Here is a 13,618-nt window from a genome sequence, read left to right as displayed (position 1 = left end):
GAACACAGCCGGCAGATTGCCGGAAAATAGCCTCGATAGACGCTTGTGGCGTTCCATGAAATGAAACAACTAAAGAAATAAGATAGACAGATCGACCACCGGTCCTTTAATAGACCACTAGACTTTTTGGATTAAATTAGGACTGTCAATTTTATGACACATACGGCCTATAAAGAGAAAGCCCTAAGTTTTTTTCAAAATTGATATTCGAAATCAAAAACTCAAATACTCCAGAATTAAGGCATATAAGTTTGGCACTACTAAGATGCACATAATTGATCTTTAACTAGTAAATATTTTAAAAAATTAAAACTCCATGCGTGAGTTCGGAAGTCATTTTTTAGTGAGATAAGTCAGGCAATTGACCTAAAAGCAGAAATGACGTCACGCTCACAAATTCTAACTGCTAAGTGGTAGAAGTCACTGAAAAAGTCGAATTCCAAGAATTCAGGTCGTACGAATCATCGATGCAGACGAGGAGTTAAAAAACATAGCAGGACAAGTCCTGACGTACAATTCAAAGAATTTTCATTAATTAAATGAAAAACTAGACCTAGAACGGACTGAGTGAATTGGGAAAACCCTTTCAAAAAATCATATCAAAGAAATGAAAACAAAACAGAAAAAATCAAAGTTAAAATGCCGCATGTTAACAAAAAACAACTACCGAGAAATGGAAATTTGGTTTTAACAAAAAACTACGCCTAGAATGAACTATGAATAGACTGGGAAAACAATCCGATTCAAACAAATCCGAGTGAAACAATTTCACGCCGCAAAACCACTCGCTTTGTCGCTCCACTTCCTCTTTCTGCGTGACCAAAATCACTACTTCAATTTGACTTCAAAACTCATGAAAATGTGTGAACAGATTAAAAAAGAGAGCGGGAAAGTCCTGAAATACAATTCAAAGAATTGAATTAATTTATGACCTGACAATCTTTTACTCTGCTTTAAAAAGTCAAATGAGAGCTGTTAGTAATGAGACTAAGCAGTAAGACAACACAGGAACAATAAAAACAAGCAAGACTAAAAATTCAACTTTTTTTAAAAAAAAAGACAGGATCAACATTAAGTAAACCGACAAATGTCGGAAGTATTGCTCTTGAACGACAGGCGAGGCAATTTAATTCAGATCAATTTTTCTTTATGGGTGCAAAAAACTTTTCCCCCGCCGGGTTTCGAACCACTGACCTCCCGATCCACAGTCACACGCACTAACCACTGCGCTACAAATCACTTATTTCTTCTATTCTGCAACCGATTTTATATTAGCAACACGCTTTACTTCGAAGCAATAGAGATCACTCAAAAACGAAGAACGAAAGCGTGAAAAAGTCACTTGAGAAGTCAAAGAATGTTCAAGAAAAGCACAAAATTGTCAAGCAGAAAATTTGCATTAAAAAGCGCAAGAGAAATTAAAAAAGTAAATGTCGATGAATCCTCAATAATAATTTTTAAATGATAAAACAAAATAACCAAAAATTGCAAAACTCGCTGAAACTTTTTGAAAACACTTAGCAAAAACGTCACAGAACGCAAAAGATACTGAAAGATACAATTATATCAACTGGGACTCAAGGACCACCGCTCAGACCTGTTATCAATGAGATTAAGTGATAAGACAGCAATAAGTACAACAAATACTAGCAAAACTCTAAAAAAAATCACTAAAAATTCTTGAAAAAACGAACAAGCGTATAAATCGCAAAAGGCAATAGCTGTGAACTGAGTTGACTTGGTTTAATTGAAGCCTTTTTGGCAACCAATTAGACCTGTCAATAAGGACACTAAGATTTAGGACGACTAAGTTGAAAAGAAAAACTCGCAAAACTTAAAAAATTAGATAATTATTATAAAGCCGAAAAAAGCGTGAACAGATCTTAAACATAACCAACTAAATGTCGGAAGAATTGCTCTTGAACGACTAGTGAGAGCTCTAATCAATTGCAGCCGGCTTCAGTCGGGGGGGGAGCCTAAATGGGACTAAGAAGTTCTATGGTGGGCTTCAAATAACCACATTGGAGGTTAAGATATACCACTATTAAGATTTAAAGTAAAAAATGACACCAGTTTCGTCGCACTTTTCATTTGACTTTTAGTATTAAATTGCCGCCAATTTAGTTCAGCTGCTTGAAATTGTGATTGAGAGGGAATTTTAGATCACGCGAAATGCAAAAAGTCAGGGCGAAAAAGTCACTCGAAAATTCAAAATTGTCAAGCGAAAATTTTGCATAAAAAAGACACATACGTTTACAATAATTGCTATGAATTACGTTCAAGAGCAATTAAAAACCACGATGTCCCCAATAATAGCGCTATCGCTTCACGGCTAATAAACAGTAAAACTGCCCCGTGTCAAATTGCTGCTGCAAGTCAAATTGCCGCGTGCTACAACAAGTCAAATTGCCGCGTGTGAACAAACATAGCCGGCAGATTGCCGGAACAGCTGCGAAAGAATAGACCTGCGTGCCATATAATAGAGATAGAAACAGATAAAGATCTAAATTGAAAAAAATCGACGCCGCTCAAAAAAACTAGGTAAAAACATTCAGCGATAAATTAATAAAGCTTGTTAAAATTCATTCCGCATAAGCCTCTTATTAGGGACCTTTACTGCACATATGAGTTCCTTTGACCTTAAACAAATTCAAATTAAACCTAAGTTTTAAAGTGCAAAAGTCATTTTATTGAGTGAGGTAAGTCACGTATGATCAAAATCTAATCACGCAAATAACCTAAAAACTTTCGCTAAAGCCAGTGAGAAATGACGTCACGCGCGCAAATGCCGTTAGTGAGAGGAAGAAATCATTCAGAAAATTTGACTTTTTCAGCTTTGCTGTGTGAACAAATGTAAAACGAAAAAAGAGCGTCAGACGACGAAACAAAAAAACATAGCAGGACAAGTCCTGACGTACAATTCAAAGAATTTTCATTGACTAAAAAAACTAGACCTAAAACGGACTATGAATGGATTGGAAAAACCATTAAGAAATAAATCCGATCCAAAAAAACGAAAAAACAGTAAAAATCAAAGTCAAATTGCCGCATATGAACGAAAAACCACTAGCGAGAAAGCGAATTTTTGTTCAAACACCGTTTTCTCACTCTACTTTAAATTTAGAGCGAAAAAATTTCACGCCGCAAAACCACTCGCTTTTTCGCTCCATTTCCTGTTTCGGCGTGACCAAAATCACTACTTCAATTTGACTTCAAAACTCATGAAAATGTGTGAACAGATTAAAAAAGAGAGCGGGAAAGTCCTGAAATACAATTCAAAGAATTGAATTAACTTATGACCTGACAATCTTTTACTCCGCTTTAAAAAGTCAAATGAGAGCTGTTAGTAATGAGACTAAGCAGTAAGACAACACAGGAACAATAAAAACAAGCAAGACTAAAAATTCAACTTTTTTTTTAAAAAAAGACAGGATCAACATTAAGTAAACCGACAAATGTCGGAAGTATTGCTCTTGAACGACAAGCGAGGCAATTTAATTCAGATCAATTTTTCTTTATGGGTGCAAAAAACTTTTCCCCCGCCGGGTTTCGAACCACTGACCTCCCGATCCACAGTCACACGCACTAACCACTGCGCTACAAATCACTTATTTCTTCTATTCTGCAACCGATTTTATATTAGCAACACGCTTTACTTCGAAGCAATAGAGATCACTCAAAAACGAAGAACGAAAGCGTGAAAAAGTCACTTGAGAAGTCAAAGAATGTTCAAGAAAAGCACAAAATTGTCAAGCAGAAAATTTGCATTAAAAAGCGCAAGAGAAATTAAAAAAGTAAATGTCGATGAATCCTCAATAATAATTTTTAAATGATAAAACAAAATAACCAAAAATTGCAAAACTCGCTGAAACTTTTTGAAAACACTTAGCAAAAACGTCACAGAACGCAAAAGATACTGAAAGATACAATTATATCAACTGGGACTCAAGGACCACCGCTCAGACCTGTTATCAATGAGATTAAGTGATAAGACAGCAATAAGTACAACAAATACTAGCAAAACTCTAAAAAAAATCACTAAAAATTCTTAGACTTGGTTTAATTGAAGCCTTTTTGGCAACCATTTAGACCTGTCAATAAGGACACTAAGATTTAGGACGACTAAGTTGAAAAGAAAAACTCGCAAAACTTAAAAAATTAGATAATTATTATAAAGCCGAAAAAAGCGTGAACAGATCTTAAACATAACCGACTAAATGTCGGAAGAATTGCTCTTGAACGACTAGTGAGAGCTCTAATCAATTGCAGCCGGCTTCAGTCGGGGGGGGGGGGAGCCTAAATGGGACTAAGAAGTTCTATGGTGGGCTTCAAATAACCACATTGGAGGTTAAGATATACCACTATTAAGATTTAAAGTAAAAAATGACACCAGTTTCGTCGCACTTTTCATTTGACTTTTAGTATTAAATTGCCGCCAATTTAGTTCAGCTGCTTGAAATTGTGATTGAGAGGGAATTTTAGATCACGCGAAATGCAAAAAGTCAGGGCGAAAAAGTCACTCGAAAATTCAAAATTGTCAAGCGAAAATTTTGCATCAAAAAGACACATACGTTTACAATAATTGCTATGAATTACGTTCAAGAGCAATTAAAGACCACGATGTCCCCAATAATAGCGCTATCGCTTCACGGCTAATAAACAGTAAAACTGCCCCGTGTCAAATTGCTGCTGCAAGTCAAATTGCCGCGTGCTACAACAAGTCAAATTGCCGCGTGTGAACAAACATAGCCGGCAGATTGCCGGAATAGCTGCGAAAGAATAGACCTGCGTGCCATATAATAGAGATAGAAACAGATAAAGATCTAAATTGAAAAAAATCGACGCCGCTCAAAAAAACTAGGTAAAAACATTCAGCGATAAATTAATAAAGCTTGTTAAAATTCATTCCGCATAAGCCTCTTATTAGGGACCTTTACTGCACATATGAGTTCCTTTGACCTTAAACAAATTCAAATTAAACCTAAGTTTTAAAGTGCAAAAGTCATTTTATTGAGTGAGGTAAGTCACGTATGATCAAAATCTAATCACGCAAATAACCTAAAAACTTTCGCTAAAGCGAGTGAGAAATGACGTCACGCGCGCAAATGCCGTTAGTGAGAGGAAGAAATCATTCAGAAAATTTGACTTTTTCAGCTTTGCTGTGTGAACAAATGTAAAACGAAAAAAGAGCGTCAGACGACGAAACAAAAAAACATAGCAGGACAAGTCCTGACGTACAATTCAAAGAATTTTCATTGACTAAAAAAACTAGACCTAAAACGGACTATGAATGGATTGGAAAAACCATTAAGAAATAAATCCGATCCAAAAAAACGAAAAAACAGTAAAAATCAAAGTCAAATTGCCGCATATGAACGAAAAACCACTAGCGAGAAAGCGAATTTTTGTTCAAACACCGTTTTCTCACTCTACTTTAAATTTAGAGCGAAAAAATTTCACGCCGCAAAACCACTCGCTTTTTCGCTCCATTTCCTGTTTCGGCGTGACCAAAATCACTACTCCAATTTGACTTTAAAAATCATGAAAATGTGTGAACAGATCTTAAAAAAAAAGACAGCGCCCCAATACAATTCAAATTCTTTGAATTGTAAAAACCAAGAGCACCGCAATATAGCTACGCTCAGCTTACAGCTTCGCAGCTATAAAAACAAAAGGGAATTTTTGTCCGACACCTTTTATTGCTCTGCGCTAAAATTAAAGGCATACACGACTAGAATAACTGCTTCAAACTTTGTTCGAGAGCAATCAAAAAAGTTTTTTCTCTTCGAATAAAAAATTAGCGAAAGGACATGATTTCTATTTTTTTTACTGATAAGCAAGTCGGAACGAAGTTATTGTTGCTGCACAATAGTAAAAATCAAAACACGGTTCTCAACTCAACTACTTGAAGGACTGCTTAAAAATCAAGGTGCGAACAATAAATTTCGTTTTCGAAAGGCTGATTTCAAATCATATTGACATTTGATCCATAATACCATGTTCCGCGATTCAAAACAAATAGAGCATAGGCAAGTTTCCATATTTTCTTCATGCAAATAGATAATGCCAACTTAGCGCTTCCTCTTTGAGGCTTTCTCCAGATCCAAGTCAAATTCACGACTATCCAAATTGAGGAGCAGTGAGTTTGCGTCCAAAAACAGTCGGTTGGAGCTAGTAGACATAGCACGTGAAATATTCTGGGCAGCTTGAATTCTTCTCAGCTTGAGGTAACCTTGATTCTTAGCAATCGAGTTTCCAATAAGAACAGCCGCCTCCGATTCACCCTCGGCTTTAACAATCTTCTGCTGTCGCTCCTGCTTAGCCCTTTCTACAATAAATTGGGCTCTTTGAGCTTCTTGTTGGGCAACTTGCTTCGCCTCAACTGCAGCCGTGTAAACAGGTGAGAAAGACAAATCTGTGATTGACACGTCATCGAGTATAATATTGAAATCTCTCGCGCGTTCCGTCAGCTCTTTCCGAATCATAGCAGACACCTGGGGTCTCTGTGTAATCAGTTGACTAGCATTGAACTTGGCAACTACGCTTTTCAACACTTCGTTCACAATCGATGGCAGAACCCTCTCGTTGTAATCGGTTCCTAAAGTTTGGTAAATTTTGGGCAACATTGAGGCGTCAGGTCTGGACAACACACGAAGCGTGACATTGACAGTTTGCAAATCTTTGCTTCCAGTTGGCGACGCAATTTGGTTGGGCTTAGTTCGTACATCATAAATGATAGGGGTCTGGAACCATGGAACTCGGAAATGAAGACCTTCAGTAAAGATCTCCCGGCCAACACCTCCAATTCGGTGAAATAGGATTGCTCGGCATCCACCTTCAACTTGGTACAGCGACTTGTAAACTCCGATAGCTCCCCCAACCGACGCAGCACCCAGAGCAGCCACTCCCAAAGGCAGACCCCCCGCACCCCCACCACTGCCTCCCCCTGTACCCGCAGACTTCATAAGGGCGTTCAAAAACTTCCTCATCACTGTCACAAACACGTACACAAACTTCTGAAAAGACACTGACCATTTTCAGTGTGTCCAAAACAACCCTTCAAGCTTATAAAATCAGTTTTTAATTATTATGATAATGATATTGGATAAAAACGAAATCTTGAGCCAGACCATGAATGCCATAGTACACGTAAATGTTAGCGTGTTTTGCAAAGCATTATTGACATAAAGTGGGTAGGCGATTCAGCCATTTGAGCGAAATAAAAGATGCAACTATTTTTGAGCAACAATTGACGTAAAATATTTAATTCCGAAATGAAAATAGTCAAATTATAGCAAAAATCAAAACTATGAAATGTAAAAATACATCGAAAATTAAGGCCACGCATTAAAAAATAAATTAAGCAAACATAGCCGGCAGATTGCCGGAATAGCTGCGAAATAGACTTGCGTGCCGTAAAATACAGATGGAAAAAGATAGAGAAGTGAGTTGATAATAGTTATCGCCGCCGCCTATAAAACTTACAAGTTTATTTCAAAGGAGGTTGTTTTTGGGTGCAAAAAAAAGTTTCCCTGTCGCGTCTCGAACCGTCGATCTCCGGATTAACAGCCAGTCGCCTTAACCACTCGGCTGTCGGACCATAGAATCTGTTTTCTTACAATCAACTTTGTTTTAGGAACAGATTCTGTTTCTGAATAACCGCAATTTAGGTCACGCAGAAAGCGTGAAATCAAGCGCGAAAAAGCCATTTAAGCAGTGACGAGACAGAATGTTCTAGAACAAATGTAAAACGAAAAAAAAAGCGTCAGACGACGAAACAAAAAACATAGCCGGAAGAATTCCGGAAGCGACTCGAAGCGTAAATACTTGACAAAAACCCTAATTGCAGCTGAAACCATTACCTTTTTTTAATAAACCATAAACCCATTACCCCCCCCCCCCCCCCCGGTCTGATCTAAAAATTGGTGAAATTTAAACCACTGTCACCAAGAGAAACAAAATGCCGCAAAAATATTTATTATTGAAAACGTTTGTTAAGGATCAGTGCAAAATAATTAGGATAGTCAAAACACTGATAGTCTCAAAAAGCTGACAGGGCTATCAACTGCCTTCAAATAATTCATGATTCTAGTCTCAAAAAGATCGCTAAAGCAAACGGCAGACAATAATAACTTAGAAACTAAATTGAATTTTTCAAAAAATAATGCTCAAAGTTAAGAATCAGAAAACTACCACAGTTAGATTTCTCATCACTGCAATTAAGACAAAGACAACATATACTTTTTTCTTCTTGTATATATGCTAGACAACATCATTTCAAACTAATTCAAAAATTAAAATAATCATAGAAAAGCAATCGAGTAATATTTAAAGGCAAAAAAATGTTTAAGAACAATACCAAGATCGGAAAAAATTCCTATAAAAATTAAGAAGTAGCAATTCTGGAAAAGGCTTTCTAGTAAAATCTTAGTACTGCCTTATGTTGAATGCAATCAATTGCAACCCAAAGAAATGACGAACATCTAAGAAAAAGCCGAAATCAATCAATTTGTTAATAACTGAAAAAAAATACAACCAGTATAAATGTAGGTGCCAGGAGAGAGCTAGAATGATACAAGCTAGAATGTAAACAATATGGACACAATGTAAGGAACACCGTAACAAAGAGTAATTCTTGATTTTTGAATGTTCAAATCAATGTTTAAAAGTTTAAAAATCAAATTTAAAAAAAAAACAAGAAAAACTAACACCATTTCATTTTTCATGATTCGAGACATAGAAAATACAATGATACATCCGAGACAAAATCTATCTTCCTGAACAGATCAAAAAAAAGAAAGCAGAAATCAAACATACGAAACATTGAAACATTTTGAAAAAAAAGGTCAATAAATTTTTAGGACTGCATTTATAAAAAAACTTAACTAATTTTCAAAAAATTAACGCTAAAAAATTATTGACGTTTTTATTGAAACGAAATTAAAGCCACTCATGTTGTACAAAAAGAATATTTCTAGTAATTAAAACCAAAATACAGACAAAAAACTGAGAAAAATAGGAAAAAAACTACCAAAATCGGATTAGCATATGTACAATTTTATAAAACAAAATTACATCGAGGTAAAAAGAGGCATCGAGTATATGAATTGTCAACGGGAAGTTGTCATATTGACTGATTTTTGACAAAAAAGACGGCTACAAGATCCAAAAATGAAGAAAATAATAGGAAAAAAGCCAAAAATTAATTAAAAAATCAAGAAATTTATGCCAATTTTGAACTTGAAACGCGTTTTCAGGTTCTCCAAAACACTGCACTATTAATTTCCAAGGTTTACATTTCAATACAGCATTGAATAAAAATCATTTCTACAAAAAAACCAAATTACAAGCAAAAAAATGGGCCACTTAGACAAAAAAAACGGCTAAAAACGGATATCTATATGTGACATTCAGTCAAAAACTACTTTTCAAAGTCAAAAAGTCATTCACGCAGCGCATGATCTAAAAACTTCTCTCGCTCAGAAAAAATTAGTTCACACGGCAATTTTTCTCACTTTCGCTTTTAGGTCAAAACAGCGTCTGAACGAATAGTACTTCCGGTAAAAAAAAAAAAAAAACCTTAAGAAAACCAATACTCCTCTTCGAGTCGTAAAAAAAACCAAGAGCACCGCAATATAGCTACGCTCAGCTTACAGCTTCGCAGCTATAAAAACAAATCAAAAATAATTAGTCTAATCAGAAGTTTTGGTGAGCATTTAAAACAAATAATGTCACGTGAAAACAAGGTTGTCTCGACATTTCATAATGAACTACTGTACAGCAGCTGGAATTACTCGCCGCAGTGGGTTTCATAGTTTTCTAGAACTGGTTAAATTTCATTTCAATATTGCGAACCTCCAATCAAATTAATGTTCATCAAGCCTCATTTCTGTCATTCAGCAGCAAACAAATTTTCATCTCATCACTCACAATCAAATTGTCAATTTTTTAGACTCGGTTTCAGTTTCTCTTTATTTTTCAATACTGATATTGTAGTGATCGTTCGAATTGATGGTCAAAACTGAAGATCATCCACTGTAGTATTGAAGTCACAATTGATCCATAAAAACTCTCAATATCTAACTTCAATCATTGCGAACGCACTCCTTCAAGAATCCACAATCTTCGTCTGAATTCAATTTTTTTTAATTCAAGAATTTGCGACAATTCCTTGACTTGCAGTGGCAATGTAGCTTAGACGCATCGTCTTCAATGTCAAACTTGTAGTCGTAAGTCAGCTCCTCGCCTCTAAGTATGTGTCTACTGGCGAAAATGACGATATGCTTCCTGTTCTCTGCAACCAGAACTCTCGAATAGCAGTTGGGCTGGCAAGAATGGTTGATGAACCTGGCCGCATTGCCACTCACTGTCGCATCTATCACGTGCTTATCGTCTACGCGGAACATGTAGCAACCAATGCCCTAAAATCAGTCACAACCATTTTTTAATCCGTTATTGCGTTTTCATTTTGCGTTGACGCCGTTGTTATTTCAATTGCAGTTAATTTTCTCATTGCATTGATAAAAAGCATATTCAAATTCTTATTTTGGAGGCGGCGTTCTCTTAACCAAACGAACAAGGGGATAATCTTTTTCCGCCCTCCATCTTAGTGGGGCATATATCTGTTATCACCCCCCCCCCCCCACGGCGCACGTGCTAATTTTTCACTAGTAACGTGCTATAAAACAACAAATACTTCATAAGGAGGGGCATAAAAACCCGAAAAGCAACCGATGACACAGTAGACCAGAAAGCAACAGCTCCAACTGAATCCGATTGCCTGAACGAATTTAAAATCAACTTTGGCAAAATTCGAGACGAAATTTATTCATTCGATATCAATAGCAGCAAGGTTGCTTGGAAAAAAATGTAGTCTGTTAGAAATAGAGACCGAAACTTAAAGAAATTCTTACAGTTACCATATTAGGTCAGACTTAGGACCACTATAAATCATTGCGCTATGATTATATTTCTATCTTGATTTTTCTCATTGATAATGGGCATATATACGGGCAGTTTTTGAGCCTTTTCCATCTCACAAAACTAAATCACAATCTTGATCGGATCTCCCCTGTAAATCATTTTGTTAAATTATTTTTTTAAAAGAGTTAAAAATGCTTTTTTCCGCCTGCGAAAGTTTATATACCAACATAGTCTAAACTGTACTGACTTTGCTTTCGTAGTATTTTTCTCTCTTGTCAGTGTGCACAGCCCTGATGATCTCTCCAGTGTATTCGATCACCATCTCATCAGGAAATATTGCCTGGAGAGAGTAGAGTCCTCTGCCGTGGATTTCACTGCGGAATACCCCACACACTTGCTTGGCCGTCTTCTTCAGACTCCGGTATCGCATCTGGATCGGGTACTCACTCGTCGTCTTTCTCCTGCAAATGCACAAAGTTGCTTAACATAACAGAGTTGGGACATTCACTTAAAACCAACGTATCTTATTAAATGCCTGAAAAACTGCCTGAGGTTTAACAATGCACTGAGGTCACAGGAAACCGAATGCGTTGACATGACACGTGGTCTGACAGAGTTACATGCCTGCCCCGCACCCCCCCCCCCTCCCGCCGTACGCGATGCACCCGTTAGAGAGCACGTGCAGCTGTGTTAAAATATGTCATGATATGGTGGGGGGGGGGGGGGGGGGGGTACGGGGTGGCAACCTGAACAGATCTCGTTACTCACTGAAATGACCCTACGCAGTCCAAATCAAACATAGTCCTATCGATATCATCTTTAATTTTCAATTATTATCAATTGCAGTTAACTATTACATGCGTGAGGTAGAAGCCATTTACATAATTGGATAGACAACTAACTTGTCCATGTTTGAAAAATGGTACTCTAGATCTGTTATTGCTTGGTTGTCACAGTGTGGTCTGTGTCTGTGTCGAGATGACAACCATCCGAACATATCTCTCCTCCTCACTGCCACTATTCTGTTGTCTTCACGCGGCTGAAACGAAATAAAAGCCATTCATATTTCTGCCTGTTGCTCACATAAAAATAGTGGTTATTGGGAACAAAAATTTTCAGAGCTTGCTCATCAGAATGAAACATTTGCAACGCAGTTGGCCAAGAATGACAAGCCCTCATTAAGAATGAAAAAGAAATCAATGGGTCGTCCTCCAATAAACAGATTTTTGGGTTTAAAACTGCAGTACGGGTAATTAACAAACATACCCGGCAGATTGCCGGAAAATAGCCGCCGTTGATTCCAATAAGCATGATTGGGATTGAAAGAATAGAAGATATTGAGAAACATAGCTGGCAGATTGCCAGAAAATAGCCGCAATAGATTCGTAGATCGGCAGTCTAAAAAAACAGTAAAAAAGACAGACCAAAAAAATTCGTCTTTTCATTGAAGGCTGATATGTTATATTTTGATTAAAAATCTGTATAAGTTTTTGCTGCCTCTAATAGCTGCTCTCAAATAACCTTCATTTAGAGTGACACACACCCATTTGACCTTATCTCTTTGAATTAAAGTAAAAAAAAAGTCAATTTCAAAGTGAGGAAGTCATTTTTGAGAGTGAGGTAAGTCAAGTGTGACCAAAAACTTAATCACGCGCATGAACAAAAAAACTCGCTCCACTAGGAGCGAAAAATGACGTCACACATGCAATTCAGTTGAAATTGCATGAACGAATGAACAAAAGTGGCTGTGACGTCATATGGTCGTAACAAAAATCATGACGACGAAATAAAAAAAAAACCAAGAGAAGGCCAATAATAGCCCCAGCTATCGCTGTGCGGCTATTAAAAAAAGATTTTTGAACAAAAACATTTTTAAGTCCATTTTGATGGCATTTCGTAGTTGAATATACTTCTGTTTCTTAAAGAGAGGCTACAGGGGGCTACTATCAATAACAATAAGCATTAGAGATGGTAACTAAGACTTATAAGAAAGACGTTCAAATAGCGGGCATCTAAAATTGGGCTTTATGGGTTTATCCCGTTTCTATTTCTGACTTCAATATTTTATACTTACTCTCTTCATTTTGAATTGTTTTGCTGAGCAACTGATGTTCAAAATCACTTTTAGCAGAATGAGACAAGAGAGAAACTAGCCTAGAGAAGTCAAACTAGCCTAGCAGCAAAATGAGGTAAAGCGAAACATTTTTTTGTTCGACGAAGTAAAAACATAGCCGGCAGATTGCTGGAATAGCTGCGAAAGAATAGACTTGCCTGCCGTATAGTAGAGATAGAAACAGACACAGATCTAAATTGAAAAAAAAATCGACGCCGATCAAAAATCTAGTTAAAAAACCTTCAGCGATAAATTAATAAAGCTTGTTAAAACTCATTCCGCAAAAGCCTTTTATTAGGGACCTTCACTGCATATATGAGTTCCTTTGACGTTAAATTAATTCAATTTAAACTTAAGTTTTAAAGTTTTAAAGTCATTTTATTGAGTGAGGTAAGTCACGTATGATCAAAATCTAATCACGCAAATGAGTGAGAGGAGGAAGTCATTAAGAAAATTTGACCTTTTCAGCTTTGCTGGGTGATCAAATGTAAAACGAAAAAAAGTGTCAGACGACGAAAAAAAGCCTAGAGCACCGCAATATAGCTTCTCTCAGCTTACAGCATCGCAGCTACAAAAAACAGC

The 13,618-nt window shown here is 36.7% G+C and overlaps 2 protein-coding genes across 2 annotated transcripts in view; both read right to left on the bottom strand.

Annotated features, from left to right (window-relative positions):
* Window positions 1-5,924: 5,924 nt before the first annotated feature.
* LOC142343898 (prohibitin-2-like) lies at window positions 5,925-7,004 on the bottom strand. Its single transcript, XM_075395280.1, has one exon. It carries the CDS (start codon window positions 6,987-6,989, stop codon window positions 6,072-6,074), a length of 918 nt encoding a protein of 305 aa, XP_075251395.1. The 5' UTR covers window positions 6,990-7,004; the 3' UTR covers window positions 5,925-6,071.
* A 2,551-nt stretch (window positions 7,005-9,555) lies between these two features.
* The window catches only part of LOC142344415 (uncharacterized), a 70,664-nt gene continuing 66,601 nt past the window's right edge, over window positions 9,556-13,618 (bottom strand). The window contains exons 21-23 of the mRNA XM_075396034.1: window positions 11,826-11,962; window positions 11,171-11,384; window positions 9,556-10,421 (exon numbers count right to left, since the gene is read on the bottom strand). Coding sequence (XP_075252149.1) covers window positions 10,146-10,421; window positions 11,171-11,384; window positions 11,826-11,962 — 627 coding nt within the window. The 3' untranslated portion in view covers window positions 9,556-10,145. The remainder of the gene's footprint in view (window positions 10,422-11,170; window positions 11,385-11,825; window positions 11,963-13,618) is intronic.

The sequence above is a fragment of the Convolutriloba macropyga genome, chromosome 8 (assembly GCF_964194025.1).
Source record: "Convolutriloba macropyga chromosome 8, txConMacr16.3, whole genome shotgun sequence".
NCBI lineage: Eukaryota > Metazoa > Xenacoelomorpha > Acoela > Convolutidae > Convolutriloba > Convolutriloba macropyga.
This window is presented reverse-complemented; position numbering and strand designations above follow the sequence as displayed.